Here is a 16,899-nt window from a genome sequence, read left to right on the forward strand (position 1 = left end):
TAAATCCGCTAATTTTCATACTCGTCCTCGTCAAGATCCTCCACCCCAAGAAGCTCGTCCTCGTCCTCCACCACACTGGTGTAGTCCCCACGGCGCGCCGCGAACGACCCCCGCGACGCGTACGGCCTCGAGTACCCCCGGTTGCTGCCCAGCCGCACGTACCCGCTCGCACTGCGCCAGAGACTCATCGCCAGCAGGGGGAGCGCTCGCCCCACGGCCACCACCCCCGCGATGATCGCGATCGGCACCGTCACCAGCAGGGAATCCCGCGAGAGCCACTCAGGCGCCCCTCCCGTGCTCTCCCCCAGCCGGATCTGTCCGAACTTGCCGTCCCACCGCGTGTAGGCGTAATATCCGATCGCCCCCGCCACCGCGATGGGGATCACGATCGCGAAGAACAGTCCCGCCCCGCTGATGCCGTGCTTCTCCTCGTATTCCTTCTCATGGTGCGGACACGGCCGCTGCTGCTGGTGGTCGAACTCGTCGCCGCCCTGGCACGTCGTCTGAGGCACTCGCCGGTACCCGGACGGCTCCCAGTAATCGATCCGATCAGGATCCGCCCGGCACACCGCCTGGGCATCCGGAAGTGGAAGGCCAGGCACCAATTTGCAGCTGCCGTCGCTCTGCGGTTCGAAATTATAGTCGCTGTCTACGGTTAGTCCTCTGCCCTGGCGATCAAGAAGGGGGGGTTCGTACCATTCATAGTCGGACCGCGTGCACGTGCAGTTCTTCCCAATGCTGTGGACGTGAGGCTCGCGCCAATTGTTCCAACACTCGGCCTCTGGCTTCTTGCGGTGATACTGTTCCACGTGGCCAAACAGACAGTTGTCGTCCTGGAAAGGATGCTTCGGCTCCCAGAGACGGTAGTCGTCATTCGCGTGTCCGTTCTCGTCCAGAGTACATTGCCGTGACCGGAGTCCACTGAAGTCAACGTTGACCGTCGCGATCTTCTTGCCCGAGTCGGACTTCATTTCCCGGCCCCAGAGGAGGAAGTTCTTTGACGTATCCGAAGGGACCGTCGTGATGTCTTCAATCAGCATCTCGACGTCCGAAAACCGGTGTTCCTTCCAACTGTCGCCTTCATCGACGCTGTAGTAGAGCACCTTGGTGGGTACGGACTCTGGGACAAGGACAATGACGGACCCGGCATCACCGTACTCCCACATATGTCTGCCCTTTCGGGCCGATTTCCAGGTGATCCCACCGTCGTTTGTGATGAAGGTATCAGCCTCGCTGTCCGACAGGTGGTCGCCAACATTTCCGACGGCCACCATCATACCGATAGCAGAGCCTGAAGAGAACGTGTCGCTTTCGTCTTTGCGTTCCGTGTAGCCATGCAGATGCAGCGAACAGTCCGGGGTGCCTTTGCCCTCCTTGACGGAGCAGCCAAAACCCTTGCCGTCGGCATCCTTCGCGGGGGGAGGGAGCAACGCCCATTGCGCGCCATCGTTATGACTGATCATCGTCTTGAGCTTCTTCTTCGCTCCCTTGGATACCTCCTCGACGTTGCCGACCACGTTCACAACTGCCACTCCCTCCAACCCTTTCATCTTCTCAAAGTCGGCAAATCCGGCTCGGTTCTCGTTGACTGCATCTAAACTGAGAACATACGAGGTTCCGTTGCTGTTACTCTTGATCAAGGGCCCATATTCGGCCGTGCTGCCCGCCTTGACATGGAGGAAAATAGCATGAGTAGTGCTCTCAAGCACAGTATAGGCCGTCTTCATAGGTATATGGAGGTTTGGAGGGAAGTGTGCCTCCGCAAATGTCTTCCCATCGACACTAGTAGTCGCGACTAAGGCATCGGGGTTCTCCGGATCTCGGAAGGCGGCGATGATGAATTCCGACATCGTCGCATAGTTGACGAGATCGCTGTAGTGATCATGGCTATCTGCAAAAAAGTTCTCGCTGGACAACAGATGCAGCGGGTTGTTCTTGCTCTCGCTCTCGTGCTGCTCACAGAAGATCAGTTTCTCGCTGTCTGGCCGACTCTCACTCGCTTCAAATTCGCACCGCCTGACATAGCGGAGAAGCAGTTCCCAGCTTTCGCCACGGTTCTTGCTGAAGTAGGCATCATCGTGACAGTCCCCGGAGGCAGAAGAGCAATCAGCAGCCCCGGTCCAGATCATCCAATCCTTGTATTGTGGGTGGAATGCCAGAGGCGGGAGATAAGTCTGCTGCGTCGGTGGGAGAGGCGCTTTGAAAGGCTTGAACGTATATCCACGATCAATCGTGTAGTACCCTTCGGTGCCCTCAGTAAGAAGAAAAGCGATGTCATTGTGATAAGGGTGAAGCACGATTCTGTTGAACTTTTCGCCCTTGAGTGGCTGCTCCCATGTCTTGCCGTGGTCATGCGAAATGAAAAACTCAATGTTCCGGGTGAGCACGACTATCGTTTCGTCGTCACCTGAATTACTCGACTGGCGTTCCATGTACCGATAAACGACAGGCTCGGAGTCAAAGAACTGCTTGGTCTGCTTGATCTTCCCATCCGAAGGGGCGCTCACGTCCTCGCAGCTCCTCTCGATATCTTTATCCAGGTTCTCACCTCCCTCACGCTCACACGCATTTCCAGGGATCAGCCTCCAGCCGGATGGTCCCTTGTAGGTATCCGTAGGCTTCTTGCACTTTCCTTCCGGCGGCTGGAGCGAAGGCGGGAGCTCACAGCTTTTGCCGTCCTCGCTGCGCTTATATTCGCATTCAAAATCCTCGCGGGTACATTTGCAGGGTTTGAATATAGGTTTCGGGTCTGCGAACTCTTCGTCAACGAAGCAGTCGGCATTGGCCTTCCTGCGTCTGAAGAACTGCTTGTGGCCCATCAGGCAGTCTGGCTCGCCATTTTCGTCCAGACGAGCCGGCCAGAGGTCCTCGAAGTCGTCATCCTCGCACTTCCTTTCGTGCAATCCACTGAAGTCGACTGAATATGTAATATACTTGCCATCCTGATCCTGTTTACTCGTGGTACCGACGATCAAAAACTTCAGGCTGGTCGAATCGGGCATCGTTGTGACCATCATAGGGTAAATCTTCTTGTCTAGCTCGACCGATTCCCAGCTTTGGCCGTGGTCAATGGAATACTCGAGCTTGTTCGTCTTTTCGTCGTCTCGCATTGCGATGATTACCGCGCCTTGGTCTCCGAATTCGTACTTGTGGGGGTGCTCAATGGCAAGACGCCAAGTTACGCCCGCGTTGTCGGAAACGTAGAGGTCTCCATCAGCATAGTCTTTGAGGTGATCCCCAGTGTTTCCGACACCCATCACCAGGCCCGGCGCTGGGCTGGAAAATACCCGGCCAATGTTGGCGTAAGTGGTCACTGAGTGGAGGTGCAGTTTCTTGTCACCAACTTTGAGCGACTGGAAGGTCCGGCCGTCGTCGAAACTGATCTTACTGACAACTTTCTTCTTGCCGGAACCCGTCTCGACTTCCTTAGGATTGTCGACGACATTTACCATAACAATCCCCTGGATGTTGGCGATCTTCTCAAAGTCAACGGTACCCCGTATATCACGGTTGGTGTGTTCGACGTTGCGGGTGAAGTACGTCCCGTCCGAGTTGGACGTGAAAAGCACGCCCATGCCGCTCATCGGACTGGTCAAGACGTCCACCTGCAGGCTGTAGTTCGTACTCTCCAACATCGTATACGCATCCTCCTCCAAACGGTGGCCGCCGAACTCTGCGCGGTGCCAGTTCTTCGTATCGACCGTCACGTACAGTGCAAGCTCGTCAGTGCCCCGGGATCTGGCGGCCGCCACGATGAATTTCTTGATTGCAGCCGTACGCATAACACCGGAAACGGGCCGTCCTTCCTGTAATTTCACTTCCGTACCCTCTTTATCGCTATGGAAGTAACCGTCCGAGTAGACAAGCCGATTGGCATATGGCAAGGGCACCTTCAAGCCCGGGACAACACACAGCGTGCGGTTCTGGATCTCCTTGGCCAAATCCGCGTCCTCGGCAAACTGCGGATGTCCCAGTGCCCACGAGCATCCTCCGACACTTTCCCGGAGAATCTCGCTCGTCTTGAAGTCATCATCCGTGTAGTATGATCTCACAATGCAAAACCGCCCGACGCAGTCTTCGCCCTGGAATATGGCCTTGCGAGGATCTTGCCCGTGGAAGACAAGGGCCGGGTTTCGGATCGCCGGTAATTCTTCGAGGATGAAGGATGACCAGGTCTTAGCCTGGTCGGTCGTGATCCAGTGGCGGCCGTCAACCCCGAGGGCGTAAGCGCGGTGCGTATCGTACGGATGTTGCAGGAGCATGGCCACTTGGTGTTTCATGCGACCATCCTCGCCCTCGACCAGCTCCCATTCATTCCCACCGTCAAAGGACCGGTAAAGATCACCTTTTCGGGTGTTCATCAGCACCGTCTCGGTATCTTCGAAATAGAACAGGAGGGTGGGCTTGTGGTCGATCTCTTTGAGTGCCCATTGCGGTTGGCTGGATTTTTTGGCGGCCCCGGGCTGAACAATCAAGGCCAGCACCAGGCAGCTCACCAACAGGAGCCATCGGGGTATCATGGTAGCGAGATGTTGGACATTGAAACGGGGAAGTAAGCAAGAGCTTAAGCTCCGGGAGAGAGCCGAGGTGGGACCGTAGACGCGGGAGACGACGGAGAGAAGGGAGATAATGAACGGTGTGAATACAGGACGAAGGGGGTCGATTCGACGCGACGAAGGGGTGTGCAAGGAATGTATGTCGGAGGAGATGGCAGAGGAGTGATGGCGGAGGCAGAGCTGCGTGGTCTCACAGCTCCCCTGGTCACGTGGGAGGACCTGCTTATCGAAGCACGCGGTGGTTGGTTACGTATGTATACCCACTTCTACGGAGTATATAACACTTATCATATCAGTCAATGAACGCAACAATCTCGTGTGAACAGCTAGAACTAGCGGGGTATGAGAAATGAAAGAACGGCAAATGATGTCACTATACAAAAGAAATCGCTTCATGAGTCGTGGGAGGAGCCTGTGCAGCCTCAGCTCAGCTCCCCTGTCCCCGGATCCTACGCCACACCTTCTTCATCAAACTGTGGTCGTTCCGGTCGGTTTCCCATGGCTCCATGCCTCCATCGCTGGCGCCTGACGAGATCTCAGTCGGCTTCAACGGGTCCATCGCTGGGGGTGACGGCGTTCCCGAGTCGGTTCGCAGATCCGGTCTGGTCAAGGTCATTTTGAGGGTCATTTCACGGTTCTTCGGTTGTCGGTGGCCAGCGGAATTGACCGTCGGCATCCAAGTTTGTCTTTTGCTAGTCCGGAAGGGGAGGTCATGAGGGCTTGGAGAGTAGTCGCCCATCGCATATGAGAACCGCGAGGGGTCCGGATGACTCTCGTCCTTTTCGCTGCAGACCGAGGCATCGTCATCTTCCAGAAACGTGCCTATGAAGTCGTGGCATTTCGTCCGGAAGTCACCCGGGGTTCGTTGAGGAGGATTTTCCTTGTCGCCCAATGATGGAAAGCCAAATTCAATCGCTTCATCGAACTTCTGCGGAGACGCCAGGTAGACACGCAGCTTCAGCCGAGCCTCCGGGTCCTGGTAGTACTGCGCCGACGGGTCGATGCTGGAGGTGGAGGACCGAGGGGCATGGTGAATCGGTCTTTGTCTGGACGGCGGACGGGAGGTGGACACCCGCTTGGGGGCATTCGTCAAGGCGGATGGAGTGTTCGAGGATTGACTCGAGCCCGGAACGGTTCTCTGCGACACGGACAACGGCAGCTTGCGGCTCAGACCGACCGAATTCAGAGACAGCGTTCTCCGAAACGAAGGTCTTTGTCGCGAGGGGAGATTCGACGTGGAACTGCTGACATGTGGGCGGTATTCGTCCAAGGTCAGATCAAGCTCCCCATCTTCGTCCAACCACCGAAAGCTGTCATAGATGGACTCGTCCATGTCGTCATCTGACGTATCACTCAAACAGTCCAGGTACGGAATCGACGAAGGGGAGGCCGGGAGCGTGGTCCCCTCCAAAGAAAGTGCTTCGGAGGAAGAAAGCGTCCGCAGGGACCTTTGGAGTCGACACAGTGCTTCGTCGGTAGGGTCCAAAATCTCCGTATCCCAGCAGGCTTGTTTCAAGCGACGGCGTTCCTCGGCGGAGAAATGCTTCTGTTGGATTTTAGGTGGAAGAGCGAAGAACCAGTCTACTTCGGCCTGTGTCGCAAGACAGACCGTTGGTAGGGGACGACGGTTTTTGCGCAATTTCTGGGCAGGGCCCGAGAGCAGCGGTTTCTGCAAGCGCCGATTTCTATGGGAAGATCCTCCAGGACCTGGCAAACCACGCCGACTCCGGAACGACCGAGAGTGGAGGCCAGGACGAGGCGCGCAGGCCACATTGGAAAGATAGTCCAAGCCATCGAACTGATCGCCCTGAGCTAGGCGGATACGAAGGCGTTCAGCATTCGAGAAAAACTAGAAACAGGTTCAGGGGGACCGTGTCAGCAACGAACAGGAGGTTTTAGCGTGCCTCGTGGGAACCATTTGTGAGGAGAATTGTGGCTCCAAAAACCAGGCCAACTCACGCCAGGAGCGATAGTGCGGGCAATAGTGGAATCCATCAGCAAATCACCCGTTGACGGTTCAGGGGCAGTTTCCACCACCACCACCGCCGACAAAGGCGAACTGTGGGCCAGTCCACGTTGATGCGTTGGGGAGAGCGTGCCAATCGCGGTAGGTGATACTGATGATATAGTATCACCCGGAAAGCACGGAAATGGCTGTCAGGGAAGCGTTGCCGCCGAGGGCCTCATACCGCCTCACCCAAACCCATCCCACATTAGCGAGTGGGATGAATATGATCTTCAAAATGAAGATGTGCTAGGCCTATCCTTTTCCCCGACGGGGCCCCAGCTCAGGTTGCGGTGATTCATATGTGTAATGGGGAAGCCATTGAAAGCTAGGGCAAAGCTAATGGAAAGTCAAGCAAACATACCTTGCGTTGGACGATGGGAGGGAGCGACTCGAAATCCACTTCTGAGTCAGGGATTGTCTTCGTTTTCCAGATCTGCATTTTAAGGGGACGACGGCCAGACTGCTGGATTGGAAACCGGCGTGGACAGTGCGGTTGATATTATGCGACAAATATCAAGCAGCCACGGCAGCGTCGTTTGTTTGTTGTTTCAAAGTGCCACGGCCAGTTGATATCAATCAAGCGAGCAGATGGAGACGAAAGGTCTGGGGTCTTCTTATACATGCGCATGTCCCATTCTTTCATCCCACCCAGTTCTCCCCAGATCCCGCGTTTATTGGCGTACATACCAACCCTGGTGGGAAGCCCAATTTTCTTTCGGGCCCATAGACACTCCGATGGATGCACATCCTCCACCCTCCCTGCTTGGGCAATGACCCCGTGCTGCGTTCCTGTTTGTGAGATTTTTGGCGCTCGATCGCATGCCATGTGGGAATCCTGTCCAGGATTACAGCCAATCCTACAGCCCGTACCGGCTCGAGCTGGCGCTAGACGATATGACAAGTCCCAAAATTAGAGACTGACATCTAAGATTCAGGAACCCCTCCTCTCGGCCCCAACGAGGAGATGTTCCCTGGGCGGACGCCACAATATTTGGATTGTTGATCCGGCCATGACAGCATTCAATACGCCGTACTATCCGCTGAGTGAACAACATCTGTTGGGCTTCCCTGTCAGCGGAATTGTCAGCAGGGGTCTATAGAAGATCTCGCTTCAATGGTCGCACCGACGATGAGAGGCTTTTTTTGGCATGCATATTAGGTCTGATGAAGCCCGCACTCGACATGTCACATTCTAATCTACCATGCTCTTCACAGTATGTAGAAGCGGTCAACCTCGCAACGTGTCATGCAGTTGATGGGCAGCTGCATTCTTCGTTATTCTTCCTGTGCATCGTACCAAGATGGTTATGATATACTGTACTCTCTTACGCGTACGCTGTCGTCGGGCACAGTGCATTGGGCCTGAAACTGTACATCAATCTTCGACAAAGAATTCGTCTACTCGGCGAACGCCGATTTCCCTTTGGAGAGTTCCACCATCAAGCTATCCGGCCCGTTAATGGGGGCCGAAAACTGCGATATCTAACCTTTGTTGCGGAGAAGACTTGAAATCTAGATTGCCAGCAGGAGATCGTGGAACCGCCCATTTTCGGCGAATCTGGCTTAGAACAAAGATAACTCGAACGAACGTCACGAGCCGGGGCTGCCGGCAAATCCCAAGTACACGAAATGTCAAATCAATGCAATGTGCTGATTAAAGTACATCGTCTCATGGGCTACAGCATATGGCCGTAGTCTATAGAGTATTCAACACGTTCTGCATCGCAGCCGTGTTCGAATCCTCTCTCCTCGACACATAGATGCGCACATCCTGTACGCTCAATCCAGCATTTCCAGCGCCGCGACTCGAACTACCTCCGGCGCTATTATCAGGCCTGCCACTAGTAGCACTAGCTGCGCCGCCACGGACTCGCTCCCGCAGAGCCTCGGCGCCAATAACAAAGAGACTCCCAACTTCCAGTAGCACGTCCAGCGCACCACTGGGCCCTTTGACCTGTTCGTCGATGTCCCAAGATTTCAGCACATCCGTGTACTGCGTCATGTCCTTCGTCACCATCAGCCCACCAGGTCCATTGACCGAAAACCGCTTAAAATGCTCTAGGAGAAGATTGCGCGTTCCCATGGCGATCTCCGTCAGGAGCTGGGGGAGATTCGAGCCGCTGGACGGTAGAGATGTCACAATAACATGGTTGGCGCGGTTCAAAAATGCGCAAATCGCAGCACAGGTCTGGAAGAGTCAGTACGATAAACCAAATGAGCGTGTATAGGGATCACTGACTGGTGTCTGCAGTTTCTCCAGCCAAGCGGCAGTATCTCCCTCCTTCGGCCGGAAGTCATTCTTCCTTTGACCCGACAAGAGCTTGTTCACCCAGGACAAGGCGGCGTCAATCACTTTCTGTTCAATCCCGTTGACCTTCTCTTCGATCTTCATCACGGTGATGTTGGTCTTCTTTTCCATCTCTCGCCGCATCGTGAGGCTCCCGGCCGCAAGAGGGATAAGCAATGTGTTGATGCACATGACCATCAGATTGGCGATGCCAATCGCGTTCTGAACCGCCGGGAGGTACGAAAAGTCGGGTTCCACTTTCCCGGTCTCTTGAGAGGTCGCTGACTCCAAAGCGGCATCGAGACAGACTTCGATGTAGCCTTCACCCATCATCGAAAGGAGGAGACCCAAAAGCGTCATCATATCCTTGGGCGTTTCGCTGCTCATACTGAGTTCCAGGCCCCGTCCGACACCCTCGGCCAGCCACTTCAACATGCGCTTGGCATGGGCAATGCTGGGAAGGCCATCCTCTTCGGTCAGTTTGATCTCGCTTAACCTAGTCAGATCGCTCGATTCGGTAATGCCCGCAACTTGTAGCAATACTTTTCTCTGCGTAGATGAGAACTCGGAGGATTCAAGACGGCTAATATAAGCGTCCCGGGAAGATGAGAGCAGTTCCGTGCCCGATTTCGAGAGAGACGCCATGAAAGTCGTGGCGGCCTTCTTTCGACGGGCATGGAAGGTTGTAAACTTGAATAATAGTGACGTGTAGAATTCTTCCAGCGTCCTCTTTTCCCGCTCGATGTATGAAGATCCCACAAAGTAAGGGACGAAGAGGTCTTCCAGCTGCTGGTCCAGGACCAGGGCTGTCTGGGCTGAGATAGGATCCGGAGACTCGGTCAAGCCATGGGCTTTCAAGTCATCCACTAGCGCGGAGATATAGCTGCGAGAACTCTGCAAGGATCGCAAAAAGGCCAAAGGCGAGATGCCATTTGCCTTCTCCAAGACCATCTCCAGTCGTTGCTGGATAGACTGTTGAAACACGCGTTGGAGGAACTTTCCGAGAACTTGCTCATAGTACGGAAATGCCCGTCGGATGATGGCGGACTCTTCCTGTACAACCGCTTTGACCTCGTCAATCAATGAGCGCAGACTAGATTCCACCTTGGACGGCTCCGAGTCCGGGTCGGCCAGTTGTTCCCACGTCTCGGGATCTCCGCCCACTTCCTCCGTGACCAGCTGGCTGCGATCGATGAAGAACTGATGCTGGTTGACGAACAGCGCGATGACGCTGGCCCCCCCGTTGAAATCCTGGAGGACGGTGGCGCAGTCCTTCATTCCCTCAAAATTGGCCTTGCGATAGAAATCATCAAACTGCTTCAGGAGGTCCTTCTCCAGGGTTTCCGAGAACTTTTCAATGATCTCCCTGGTGTTGAGTCTGATGTCGTGGCGCGACTCACTGCCGTCACTGTCCATCGAGTCATCCCCATAAGAGCCATTGACTTTCCCGTTGGAGTTCCCCCAGCTCTTGGGATCCAGCCGTTGGCTGATCCGGAGGAGCTGTCGCGCAATCTGCGCCGAGCGAACTTTGGCCTCGCCGGTGCCAGACCGCCGCAGGTTCTCCAACAGGGTGATATCCCCCCGGTTGCTCACGTTATCCCAGCACTCGAGGAGGAAGTGGGCGTCCAGAGCACGACGCCTCTGCCGATCAAGCTCCTCCAGCCTCCGACCCGTTTCCACCGCCATATTTCCGTTCGCGCCGACATCGCCGGCCGAAAGCCCAGCCCCATTGAGCGAGGTATCCAGTTGCTGGAAGGACTCGATGGTCTGCTTCAGCTTTCTACCGAGGGTACTGATGTTCTGCGAGTGCTGTGCTTCCGCCCTCCGGACGGCGGCCGACAGTTCATTCTCCCGGATTTCCAGGTCCCCGGACAGCTCGTTGAGTTGGCGTTGGGCGTGCTCGAAGGTGCGGATGAGCGGCTTCGGATCGAAGAGCTGATTCCCGCCGACGGGAGGGGCTCCGGAGCGACGATGGGAGGTTGTGCTGTCGGAAAGGGATTCGATGAATTCCTTGACGATGAAATCGCGACTGGAGAAGTCGTCGAGGGTGAAACTGGGGCCCTTGGGGAAGACGGATCGCGACAAGGAGTGTGTTTGTGAAGTTAGGGACGCATTGTCCGGCATGATGGAGGCGGATGGCAGTCGCCTGCCTGCATTTGAAGCGGGAGGAGGGAGTTGAAGGAGGAGAGTTGTAGGAGTCGGAGTCGAGGAAGTTGGAGGGAAGTTCAACTGGGACGGAGAAATGACAGCGTATCGATTGGGTTGGCGGAATGCGACCACCACCACTGCTGTACCAATCTCTATCACGATCGTGCGAGTCTACCCTGTTCCTGGCGATTATCTTGAGACTACTATTCTCTATATCTGTACCATTTTCGCAGGATTTTGTATAGTTATCTTTTGGGTGCACCTTACGTCAGTCGGTGGCGCAGTATAGGCTACCAGGTACGTACCTCTACGGACTACTGCGTACGTCGCCGGATCCTCGCAACTCACAATCCAGCTGCCTGATCAACATCTCATCCACCCCGAATCCATCGCATCCATATGCTTTTTCAACCGAGGAACCTCGTCAACCGCTCTCCCGACACGCGCTAGTGCGGTTTCTACAAATCTCCGTCTCCGTCCCGCGCTCCAGCTCCAACAGCCTTCTTCCCTCCACACCGTCATGGTCTCCCAACGTGAGAGAGAACTCCTCCGCGGAGACACTCGGGCTCGCGGGTCGCGTCTCAGCGCTGCAGACCGAGAGAATATTCTGAAGCCATATCTCCCAGACCCCTCCGACCTGAGAAATCGTTCCCGGCGCAAGAAAACCCCCCCGCGGAAGACCCCGATTCGCACGTTCCTCAAGTCCCAGCTCCATCAGCTCGTCTACACCATCATTCACATCTTCTTTGGAATCGCCACGCGCCTGGTTCACAGCTATCATGCCGTCGTGGATCGCATCTTCGCCCTCGTCTACTACCACCACCGCACCCCCGAACTCATCCGCAAGGATGTGAAGAACCTCGATCGACTGCCGGAACATCTCAGCGTCGTGCTGTCTCTTCGGAGGGAGGACGATGCTTTGGCCGTCTTAATGGATGAGGTGGCCGAGCTGGCGGCCTGGTCCGTCAGTGCCGGTATCCCGGTGTTGAGCGTTTATGAAAAAACCGGTACGTGGGCGGCATCATCAGGTGGGAATCGGGCTTTACTCACGCTTTGATAGGGCTCCTCAAGTCGTGCATTCCACTTCTCCATAAAGTCATTACCAAGAAATTAGCTTCCTACTACGGATCGCCCTCACAACAACCCACGCTCAATCTGTTCGCCCCCCATCATCCGGTCTACCAACCGCCGGACGAGACCGTCAACCAGCCCGCCCAGAAGTCCAACACGCACTCCCTGACGCTCTTGCTCCTCTCCGCCACCGATGGGCGGGAGACCCTCGTTGACTTGACCAAGACCTTGGCGGAGATGTCCCAGAATGGCAAGCTGTCCCCCGCCGACATTACGATGGAACTGGTCGACGCCGAAATCAGTGAGATCACTACCCATCCTTTGCAGCCATCCGGCGCGGTAGAGGATCCTGCGGTGGCGGTGAAGCCCGAACCGGACCTCTTGCTGGTCTTCGGGCCTATCTTGAAACTAGACGGGTACCCCCCGTGGCATATCCGCCTCACTGAGATGTTTTGCACGGGCGATAACAGTAGTAGCATGAACGGGTCCGGTGGCACGGTGGAGTATCAAGGTTTTCTCCGGGGATTATGGCATTTTGCCGGTGCACAGATGAGGTTTGGTCGTTAGGTTACTCCGGACGGGGTCTGGGCTTGTAAAGGTTGATTATCCAATGTTTTCTGTTCAGGTGTCGCCCGACTGTTAGTATATACTAGAAATTACGAAGTTGACATGAACGGCCATCAATGTTTCACGCTAAGGGAAAACGTTATATGTACAAAACCCTTGGTATATTTCCAAAAATGCGTTTGCTAGTATCATCCCACGTTCATCTCAAGACAATCCTTATCTGTTCCTACTGGCCCGAATGGATGTTCTGCCAGGTAGACACATGGTTTCGCATGCAGTCGAGACATCGGACAATTTCAATTCCCTCCTCCGTCATGCCCTCGACTGCACAGCACGAGCATATCTTCCGGCGTTGTCTAGCCCCGTCGTCGTCCATAGAACCCTGCGGCGCATCGGGCTGGTCCGTAGACAACGTCATCTCCACAATGGGATTGATCGATCCGACGCAATCGAGGTCATCGCATTGCCGGAGACAAATGTAGCAGCTTCGTTCGCCACAAAGGTCGCAGTCCGCGTAGGCGTCAAGAACCTCCCGCGTCGTCGGGCGTCTATGGCAAATGTGACACGGTCTTAGACACGACGCGGACGTGCAGTAATTCTGCTGCAGAGGGTAGGGGGTCGGAACGAGGGTTTTGGGAGAAATTGGAGGGGAGGAGGTATCGGAGGCGGTCGTGACACAGAGATTTGGCGACAGCAGCTTGGCCTGTGCAGGATTCGGTTGAAACGGCTGCAGCTGGTTGTGGAGATAAGACGGAGGGTGCTGTGTCTGGTGGTAGGGCTGCTGGAGAACACGTCGTTTTCGAGCAAAGCTCCGCGGACGATGTGACGGCTCGGCAGGTTCCCTGGGTAACTCGGCGTACTGGACGAGGATAGGCGAATTCAAGTGAGAGATTGATGACGGCATGAATTTCGTACTGGGATAGACGCATCAGTGACCTGGCAAGAGCTCCTCTCGTGCTTCCACTTACTTTCTGTTGACGCTGATGGCGTCTGGCGAAACATGGTCCCTCTTCCGCTTTTTCAAGCTTGAATTGGAAGTCACTGGGTCATCCTGCTCGGCAGCACTGCATGGAATTCCAGGCTGAAAAGAAGTGGTGGGATTGAAGTAGTTGGAGAGATTCATGGGCGGTTGGGCATTGAAAACAAAAGCGTGAAAAGGCGTGGACGATGGAAGGGACTCCACGAAGTGAGGCCAGACAGAGACGAAGAGAATATGGACACCGACGAAAGGACGTGCGAGACCAAAAGCTATGTGGAAAGAGAAGGGTATGAACTGTCCAGGGCCAGGAGATGGAGGGCCTAAGTATGTAGGAAGATGGAGGAGAGAAGTTGGAGGGAGAATCATCAAGAAACATTTGATAAGGAAATTGCCGCGGGTGCCTCAGGCCACATAGTCGGTCACTCGTGTCAACAAGTCAACAATACACACTTCCTCCATACGACCTCTCTGCCTCCAGCTCTGCCTTCTACCACGCCATACAGTTACCGTACTGTCTCATAATCAATCAATTCTTCGACTCTACTGCGTGTACACCTACGGTGCATTCATCATAACGCCTCACAGAAACGCCCCACAGCGGTGGAGATGGACTAATACTCTGGGTCTACCCCTGACTAACGAATGGTCCATAGTTAGTTCGTGAACCCCAAGGACCTCGCTGGAATCACCCTCGAGGAGCAAAGATCTCCAGCAAATTCCAATCGGACCGTGGAACACACATTCGTTCCTTACATCTGGTACGGCGTACGACAGCGCTTCTTGGCGTCCGACTTGGTTTCCCTACATCGACCCCTTCAGCAGCCTCCGACGTGGGTAGTTGCTTCTCAAATCCCCCATTGACGCTCTCCGATGATCACCCCGGCGACTCACTGATTGAGAATCACCTTCCTCCATGCCAATTTATTCTCGGTAGCGTTGCGATCCTGCTGCACTCAATACTCCTTTTCGTTCGCAATGGAGAGCAACATTGCCGAGCTAGTCGAGAGACTAGGCAGTGACGAGGATGCGGTCCGGAAAATGGCCGTGTTCAAGCTCCAGGGTAGCATTGGAGACCCCTCCTTTGCAGATATCTTCATTGCGGAGGGTGGGTTGACCAGGTTACGTTACCTGACCCTGCATGCCACAGGAAACACACTAGCCTACAGCCTGACAAGCTTCGCAAGGTTGCTGGAAGTGGACAAGGGATGGGAGTTTGTAGACCAAGAAGTGGTCGAGAGAGTACGTTGGGGAACCTCACACTCTGAGCCCCATTCCTCAACGCACATACTAACCACTTATGTCGGCTTCTAGATCGTGGAACTCATCGTGACCCATCCGCTGGTGAACATACTCCGCGGCGCAATGTCCATCCTCGTATCGATCGTGTCACATCCGCATACCGGCCGGCGTTCTTCACAAGGAGGAGCTTTTGGGTTTCGAGCTCTGAAGCCCGCAATCGCCATATACCCGCAGTTTCTGGAAATGCTCGTTAGTCGACTGTCGTCTGCCGACCATGCGCTTTGCGCGAACGCCCTGCAGCTGATCAACTCGCTGATGCGCGATTCGATCACCAATGACTCGGAATCGGAATGGCCAAAATTCATCCAAAAACTCCAAGATCTGGGCGTGATCCGAGCCGTTTATTCCCTTATGCAGGGGTCCACCCTGCAGGATCATGCGCACCCGCTCATCGAATTTCAATCTCTCACCAAGGTGCTCCTCCGGAAATGGCGGGACATCTCGCTGGACCTCGAAAATCCAGAGCATCGCCGGGCATTGAAGGGGATCCACCTGGCGAGTAACCCCGAACGCAACCAATCTAAGGGAACCGACGATACGAACGATGTGCGCCGGTCGAAGAGACACAACCCTGAGAAATGGAGACGACTTGGGTTCGAATCGGAGAGTCCGGTCATGCAGTTCGAGAGTATGGGGTTTCTGGGCATGATGGATCTGGCCGATTATGTCCGAAACCATCAGGACGGGTTCCAGCAGATCCTTCTCGAGCAGTCTACAAAGCCGCCCAAACACCGGTGCCCCATTGCACGAGCATCATTATCGGTCACGTCCATCCTGTACGATCACTTTGAGGTGGACAAGTCCGAAATGGAGGACTCCAAGAGTTATCTGATAATGGAGTCTCGTTCTAATCTTGACAAGCTATTTAAGCCCCTGCTCCTGCACTGGACCAGGTTGCATGTAGCCGGACTGCACGCCTTCCTCCGTCTGTGGAAAGCTACCGAGGCGGAGTTGGAGGACTATGACAAAATTGTGGAGCTGGTTCGCATCCTGATTGAGTCGGTAGTCGGGGGAGCGCCTCGGACGAAAGATGTCCAGGACGTGGAGGAAGAACTGGCTGACTTCGAGTATAGCCGGCTGCGTGAGCTCCAGATGGAGATCTTGGAGCTGACATATGAAGACTTCTGGGGTCAACATCTGAGGCAGATCCGCGAGGAATTGCATCACGAAGCTCTCCAGTTTGTTAAGGAGCAGAGGATCCGATGCCTTCTACAAGGTGCATGGTTTCCACGTGGTAGTCAAGGGAAAACGGACGGCGCGGCGTCGAGTGAGACAGCCTGGAAATTCGTCCAGTTGTCACACAATCGAAGATATCTCCATTTTGGACACTTTGACAGCATGGGCGATGGGCGCCCAGAGCTTGACGCTTTACCGGAGAAAAGTAGGTTCCCTTTAATGCTTGTTTCTCCCTCCGATACTGATCTTCACCAGTCGACTTGTCGGTTGTCTCTTCCGTCGTCTCCAATATCTCCACCGCGCCAGATGACTCGTCGTTGTCGACTGTCAAGAGCGCATCGCAACCAGTCTCTTCCACGAAGATTACCATACACGGATACGCGGCGGCGGATGGATCCCCCAGGGCCAATGCCAATGGCTCTCATTCCAACAATAAGACGGCACAGGAGAATGTCCTTCTCGGCCTCCGACCACAGTCCCCGAGTATTGCGTCTGAGTGGCTTGACGGACTGCTCATGCTCTTGAACCAACAGCCTATAACATCAGAAACTAGCAAATTGATTACGCTGGTCAGCAACTACGGGTTCAAAATTCGTCTTCTGAATATCCGATTCGACGATGGAGTGTTTGCGGGCGACGCACCAGTTGTTCCATCCCGAGAAGGCCTTGATGATGACTATTACTATGATGTTTTTGGGGGGTAATATTCTACTTGGATTCTTTCTTGTCACTGTATATATATTTTTTTCTGACAAATATACCCATAATGGATTCTGGCATGGTCTGTTTACTCGTATCTATACTCCGA

The 16,899-nt window shown here is 54.7% G+C and overlaps 6 protein-coding genes across 6 annotated transcripts; 2 read left to right on the plus strand and 4 right to left on the minus strand.

Annotated features, from left to right (window-relative positions):
* Positions 1-8: 8 nt before the first annotated feature.
* BDV59DRAFT_206553 (vacuolar protein sorting/targeting protein 10) lies at positions 9-4,520 on the minus strand (the record flags this gene model as incomplete). The annotated part of the gene is made up of 2 exons (XM_073694814.1): positions 9-645; positions 697-4,520. 2 exons carry the CDS (start codon positions 4,518-4,520, stop codon positions 9-11), a joined length of 4,461 nt encoding a protein of 1,486 aa, XP_073542663.1.
* A 263-nt stretch (positions 4,521-4,783) lies between these two features.
* On the minus strand, positions 4,784-7,152 carry BDV59DRAFT_189730 (uncharacterized protein). Its single transcript, XM_073691655.1, has 2 exons — positions 6,926-7,152; positions 4,784-6,405 (listed from the first exon to the last, which is right to left on the minus strand). Exons 1-2 carry the CDS (start codon positions 7,001-7,003, stop codon positions 4,984-4,986), a joined length of 1,500 nt encoding a protein of 499 aa, XP_073542664.1. The 5' UTR covers positions 7,004-7,152; the 3' UTR covers positions 4,784-4,983.
* A 1,108-nt stretch (positions 7,153-8,260) lies between these two features.
* BDV59DRAFT_196903 (exocyst subunit SEC10) lies at positions 8,261-10,975 on the minus strand (the record flags this gene model as incomplete). The annotated part of the gene is made up of 2 exons (XM_073692792.1): positions 8,261-8,752; positions 8,804-10,975. The coding sequence occupies 2 exons, from the start codon at positions 10,973-10,975 to the stop codon at positions 8,261-8,263; spliced, it is 2,664 nt and encodes an 887-aa protein (XP_073542665.1).
* A 243-nt stretch (positions 10,976-11,218) lies between these two features.
* BDV59DRAFT_157540 (ditrans,polycis-polyprenyl diphosphate synthase) lies at positions 11,219-12,774 on the plus strand. The gene is made up of 3 exons (XM_073687473.1): positions 11,219-11,296; positions 11,355-12,006; positions 12,060-12,774. The coding sequence occupies exons 2-3, from the start codon at positions 11,520-11,522 to the stop codon at positions 12,635-12,637; spliced, it is 1,065 nt and encodes a 354-aa protein (XP_073542666.1). The 5' UTR covers positions 11,219-11,296; positions 11,355-11,519; the 3' UTR covers positions 12,638-12,774.
* Positions 12,775-12,863: 89 nt separating this feature from the next.
* On the minus strand, positions 12,864-13,760 carry BDV59DRAFT_196905 (uncharacterized protein; the record flags this gene model as incomplete). Its single annotated transcript, XM_073692793.1, has 2 exons — positions 12,864-13,551; positions 13,606-13,760. 2 exons carry the CDS (start codon positions 13,758-13,760, stop codon positions 12,864-12,866), a joined length of 843 nt encoding a protein of 280 aa, XP_073542667.1.
* Positions 13,761-13,998: 238 nt separating this feature from the next.
* On the plus strand, positions 13,999-16,869 carry BDV59DRAFT_189735 (ELMO/CED-12 family protein). Its single transcript, XM_073691656.1, has 3 exons — positions 13,999-14,855; positions 14,928-16,296; positions 16,347-16,869. Exons 1-3 carry the CDS (start codon positions 14,592-14,594, stop codon positions 16,793-16,795), a joined length of 2,082 nt encoding a protein of 693 aa, XP_073542668.1. The 5' UTR covers positions 13,999-14,591; the 3' UTR covers positions 16,796-16,869.
* Positions 16,870-16,899: the final 30 nt, after the last annotated feature.

The sequence above is a fragment of the Aspergillus ambiguus genome, assembly GCF_047715705.1.
Source record: "Aspergillus ambiguus strain CBS 117.58 unplaced genomic scaffold BDV59scaffold_71, whole genome shotgun sequence".
NCBI lineage: Eukaryota > Fungi > Ascomycota > Eurotiomycetes > Eurotiales > Aspergillaceae > Aspergillus > Aspergillus ambiguus.